The sequence below is a fragment of the Cnephaeus nilssonii genome (genome assembly GCF_951640355.1).
Source record: "Cnephaeus nilssonii genome assembly, chromosome: 18".
NCBI lineage: Eukaryota > Metazoa > Chordata > Mammalia > Chiroptera > Vespertilionidae > Cnephaeus > Cnephaeus nilssonii.
The window spans coordinates 15442116-15448115 of NC_137089.1; the positions used below are offsets into that span (position 1 = coordinate 15442116).

Consider the following 6000-nt stretch of genomic DNA (forward strand, 5'->3'; position numbering starts at 1 on the left):
AGCACATCCTTGAATGAAGAGCTTAGGCCTTAAGGGTATCCATATGGAAGGAGCAATTTCCCTCACCACAGCCCAGAACACAAACCTCAAGTGCTGAGTGGAGTCTGAAATACAGGTTCCAGCACAGCTGCCCTGCTCAGCTCCTGATCTTGCTCGCAGGAGCCTTGGAGAAACCTTGAAAAGTTCTTTTCATTCACCTGAGCCTCTAGGCCTTTGTGCCTGGAGAAACCCAAGCTCTCTCACCTGAGGATCCTGGGGAAGGTGATCTGACCCCTCGCACCAGCCCAGCCGCAGAGCTGCAGGTGCTCAAGCAGCAGGAATCTGAGGCTGGATTTAATGTCCCCCCCCCCCCCCCCCCCCGGCAAGGAGGGAGGAGACATGGGACCAGGCCCCTCGATGCAAGTGGGAGTGCCTGGGAGGTCACACCTGGAATACTTCTTTTGGAATCCCTTGTCAGGCACGTGGTTTTCCTTTTCTTTTTTTGGTTAATCCTCACCTGAGGATATTTTTCCCATTGATTTTTAGAGAGAGCGGAAGGGAGGAGGAGAGACAGAGAGAAAAACATGGACGTGAGAGAGACACATCGATTGGTTGCCTCCCGCATGTGCCCCAACCTGAGACCCAACCAAGTACGTGACCTTGACCTGGAATCGAACCTGCGACCCTTTAGTCCAGAGGACGGCACTCTATCCACTGAGACAAACCCACCAGGGCGGGGCTGTGATTTTTCTCCTGGAGCCGTGGAGGCAAATAGTGTGGACACGCTGGCTTCTAGCCCACCCAGACCTCTCACCAACTCACCACACGCTGCCAACTCAAGAGTCGGGCAGTGACTACCAGGTGAGAGTCTTTTTTCATTTGCTTCTGGCTGGAAATGGAGGGCGGGGGCACCATCTGGGGATGCCAACAACGCAGGAGGGAAGGCTTGAGGGCCATTGAACACCAATGAACACGGGGGTCAGGAGGATATAGGGCGGAGAGAAATGAGGGCAAGAGAATAGATGGCCTTAAACTTGTCAAATCACCCACATGGAGGAGTAGGAGGCCGCTGGGTTAGCCAAGAGGGGAGCGAAGGGGACCCTGGCCGCGGGAGCTCAGCGTGGAGAACCTCATCCCAGCTCTGCACCTGCTCGGCGGCTGCGGCTCACTCAGCCCGCGGGGTGGCTGTGCTCTGCACCCCGGGCGGCCGGAGAGGCGGCCCCGGGGGCCCCGCGGGCATCCAGGGTGGGGGAGCGGCGGCGGGGTGGGTACCTTGGTGCCCTGCAGGAAGTCGTCGACGGACCTGGTGCCCATGAACGGGAACTGCATGTGGGTGTGGGTGTCGATGCCGCCGGGCAGGACCAGCTTGTCCGCGGCGTCCAGGACCCGCAGCCCCGCGGGCGCGCCCCCCGGCGGCAGCAGGTCGCGCCCCAGCGCCCGCACCACGCCGTCCTCCACCAGCACGTCCGCCACCTGCGAGGCGTCGGCGTTGACCACGCGCCCCCCGCGGATCAGGAGCCTGGACGGCGCTGCCATGGCCCGGGGCGCACGGCTGGATGGGCGAGCGGGGGCGGCCTCCTGGCCCCGGTCTCCGGCTCGGGCTGCAGACGAGGGGCGAGTCCGGAGTCCCCGAGACCGGGCGGGCTTATCCACCGGCCTCCGGATGTGGGCTCCACCCCCAGGCCCGCGGGGCTGGCCCCAAAGGCTGGGACCGAACCGGAGATCCACCCAGTTCAATGCAACACCCACCCCCAGCTGGAAAGAACCGCTGGATCTGGGTTTCCTTTTAAATATTCACTAGCAAATCGCCACACAACCCCAGCAATTGGCAGGCTGAACGTTCAGAGGGAAAATATTTACTCTATTTGAAACAAAAACAACTTGGTATCAAGTATTCTCCAAGTTTTAATGACACAATTCATACCGGCAAGTTTTTCTTGGAAAATAACAGGTAATATAACTCCAAAGATCTAGGTGTGGGTTTTTTGTTTGTTTGTTTGTTTTTCTCCCAGCTTTCCACAAAACGATCTTAGAAGCCCTTCAGTTAAATCTTTTTTCCTCTCGGTATAAAACTGGTATCTATCCTCATACATAAAATTGAGATAATTTGTCCTTCCCCTCCAGGTGTGTGTTGAGAAGCAAATATGCTGACCAACGTGAATGCACCTTAATTAAAGGGGACGCACCATACACACCTGTTTAACAAATACCAGTTTTGCAATGGCTGACCCCGAAGGGGGATGGCATAGAGGGGTAAGCGGTAAAGATAAGTCACATTCTGCCGGGCCAGGGTGTCTCAGTGGTTGAGCATCAACCTATGGACCAGGAATTCAGGTTCAATTCCCAGTCAGGGTTGCGGCTCAGCCCCAGGTGGGAGGTATGCAGGAAGGAGCCAATCAATGATTCTCCCTCATCACTGATGTTTCTATCTCTCTCTTCCTCTCCCTTCCTCTCTGAAATAAACAAAAATATATTAAAAAAAAAAGATAAGTCACATTCTGAGCTCAAGGATCTAAGAGCCAGTGTGACATGCATACGTATTTCACTATCTAACAGAGTTATCTAAAGCGGAAAATTCTACCTCTGAGAGAGGATAATAAGAGTTTATTTTATTTTTTTAAAATATATTTTATTGATTTTTTACAGAGAGGAAGGGTGAGGGATAGAGAGTTAGAAACATCGATGAGAGAGAAGCATGGATCAGCTGCCTCCTGCACACCTCCTACTGGGGATGTGCCTGCAACCAAGGTACATGCCCTTGACCGGAATCGAACCTGGGACCCTTCAGTCCCCAGGCCGACGCTCTATCCAGTGAGCCAAACCAGCTAGGGCTGGATAATAAGAGTTTAGATAAAAGGGAAAGTCTATTTCTGCCTTGTAGAAAATTAAATACGGAAGTTTCACAAAGAGCTATTTGAACCAGAATATAAAGGACGTGAACATATGGAAATGAGAATGGGAGAGGAATGGTGTTCTCGGTTGAGGGAACAGAGTAGGTAGAGGCACAGAGGAGGTGGTGATGCGTTGAGTCTGAACTCCATGAGGTTAAGCGAGGGGGATAGGGTTGGACAACTGGGGACCATCCCTTTCCAGCACGCAGGAAGACGGGACAGCACTGCGTAGGGAAGGCAGGGATGCAGGTTTTCAAGGGCACCACGACCAAATTCGGTAGGAAGGTTGGAGTGCGGCGGACATCTGCTGTTCCAGCATCTCTTCTCGTCCTTCCCCTGCCAGCAGTCCCTGCAGTGTCTTTGGTGGGAGGGCCTCCAACTGCATTCTCAGACCACTTGCCTGGCTTGTACCGATGGGAGCGCTGGCTCTGGCACTGACCTGCTCAACTAAACTCTGCCAATCCCCATAGGAAATCCTCACAGCCACACTGATGGGTTCAGGCCGGGTACCTGTCCCCAGCAGACTAATTGTGCCCCATGAGAGCAGACCCTAGGACTGCTGCAAGGCTGAGCAGCTCAGTTTGGTCTTTCCTGCTGGATTGGACTCTGGGAGGGTGCAAACAAGAGGCTCGGGCAGCTGCCTTCCCTCTGAGGTTGGATGGTCTGTTCCATGCTTCTCTGTCTCTGGATCTATTTTAGTTCATCAGTTGATGTTGTTCATTATATTCCACAAATGAGTGAGATCATGTGATATTTATCTTTCTCTGTCTGGCTTATTTCGCTTAGCATAATGCTCTCTAGGTCCACCCATGCTGTTGCAAATGGTAAGAGTTCCTTCCTTTTTTGCCGCAGCGTAGTATTCCATTGTGTAGATGTACCACAGTTTTCTAATCCACTCATCTGCTGATGGGCACTTTATTTCTGGAACTTTCCATTTAATATTTTCAGGCCACAGTTGACTGGGCAACTGAAACCACAGAAAGCAAAACCACAAATAAGGGAGGACTACTGAACTCCCAGAAGACTAACTTTTAAAACATATATATGTTTTTATTGATTTTAGAGAGAAAGGAAGGGAGAGGGAGAAAGAGAGAAGCATCAATGTGAAAGAGAAACATCGATCTGCTGCTTTGGGAACACAGTTAGTCATGTCCTTCAAACCAGGGTTTAGCAACCTCGGTACTTGGGTTCTGGCTAGGAAAGAATTCAGAGCCAAGACCCAAATTGTAAGAGAACATTTATTTGGTAAATCACAGAGGTAGAAGAAGTAATTCCTAGAAGAGATGGGCTTAGGAAACAAGTTATGGAGGTAAAGGAAGGGCCCTCAGAGCTTGGGAGTGAGGAAGTTAATGGTAACTTGCCTGGGGTGGGGTGGGGGCGTGGGAAGGGCAAGGCATGGGTGTGCTCCCTGGAGGAGGAGGGAGAGCAAACTGGGTCCTTGGTCCTAAGGGTTTTAAGGGTGGAGATTTTAGGGGAGGTCCCAGGGGAAGATCTCAATAGAATACTCAGCAGTTTTCTAGGTGTCCTTTCAGGTTGTGATCTCCACTGACTGACTGCATCAGGGCAGGGGGGCATTATTCAATGCAGCTGGTCCTGAGGGCAACCATGGGTTCGATGGTCTGGTTTTCCTGCTTTTTCTGGGCCTGAAGCTGAAATGCAACTGAGGCCTAGATGTTATCTCTAAGGAGGAAAGGCCAGAGGGTCCAAACGTATGCTAGGGGAGGAGAACTGGAAAAGTCACCCTGGGGGCAAGGTCCCACCCTACAATGAATTGTCCGTTGCTAGGCACCTGGGGCTTGCCACCCTGGTGACCTTCTGCACCTGGCCCATGTCCTGCCTCTGCTCCTGTCTGTCCAACTGCCTACCACAGTTAGGGAAGATAAGACCTTGAGATTGATTATCTGACTATAAATTGCTCAGCCATTTAATTATCTGTCTCCGTTTCCCTATTCCACTTGCCAAGGAATTTTCCTAGCTTCTGATGATTGTCCTGCCTCCAGAGCAAATCATTAAAAATATATACTACTTGGGTTTTTGCTACACAGACAACATGAGGTTGGAATTTTGCATTTTACATATTTCTAAATGTTTAAACAGAGTAACATTAATCTTTTTAAAGCATACTGTACTATGAATTTTGACAACGATGTGCCATCATGTAACCACCCCTACCTACAATCAAGATGAAGAATATTTCCATCACCCCCAGAGTTTTCTGGGGTCCCTTTGCAGCTAACCCTTTCCCCACAATCCTGGGCCCCTGGCATCCATTGATCTCCTTTGCATTTGTGACTTTAGACTTGGATGCAAAGTACTAGACTGCAGGGTGTCTGCTGGAGAGTTTAGTTTTCTCTCTAAAAGTAGCATTTTTCCTGTGCCCTGCACTTAAAACAAAACCCTTGAGGCAGTCCAAGTGTGGAGCAAAAGGGACTCAAGGCAGACCTTACTGCGATTTACTCCCACTTTTTTAGAAATCCTGGGAGGTGCTGATCAGACCACAACTGGGGCTGAAGCAATCGCAGCAGATGCTATTCTGGAGCCCTTACAACATTGTTTAAAATGATGTAGTTATGGCCTGGCCGGTTGCTCAGTGGTTGAGCGTCGGCCTATGAACCAGAAGGTCACGGTTTGATTCCTGGTCAGGGCACATACCCAGGTTGTGGGCTTGATCCCCAGTAGGGGGGTACAGGAGGCAGCCGATCAATGATTCTTTCTCATCATTGATGTTTCTATCTCTCTCTCCCTCTCCCTCCCTCTCTGAAATCAATAAAAAATATATTAAAGAAGTATATAGTTATGTAGTCATGAAAATGTTGAGACTCTGATACCCCAGGTGTGGGAGGAATCAGTGTAAAAGCCAAACCGTGGGGCGCAGAGAGACAGCAGTCAGGGTGTGGCCCCTCTTAACTTATTCTTGCCCCACCTAGGTTCACTTCCTCTGACTTAGAACTTCTTTTTATCTCTGCACTCTCTATGCTAATATTATGCTTTTATTTCTCTAACTGGAAAGGAATGGAGTTGCATATATTCCTTCTTTATTAAAAATGTTGTTCATCTGAAACAAATACTTCTTGGAAGAAAATTACTTTTTTTGTTGTAAGAGGTATTTAGTGCCAGACATGGTAAGTGC

The 6000-nt window shown here is 50.2% G+C and overlaps 1 protein-coding gene across 1 annotated transcript in view; it reads right to left on the bottom strand.

Annotated features, from left to right (window-relative positions):
* DPYS (dihydropyrimidinase) overlaps positions 1–1515 on the bottom strand; it is a gene marked incomplete at both ends in the record, with an annotated part of 70835 nt that extends 69320 nt beyond the window's left edge. Inside the window, one exon of the mRNA XM_079796505.1 lies at positions 1252–1515. Coding sequence (XP_079652631.1) covers positions 1252–1515 — 264 coding nt within the window. The remainder of the gene's footprint in view (positions 1–1251) is intronic.
* Between the last annotated feature and the right edge of the window lie 4485 nt (positions 1516–6000).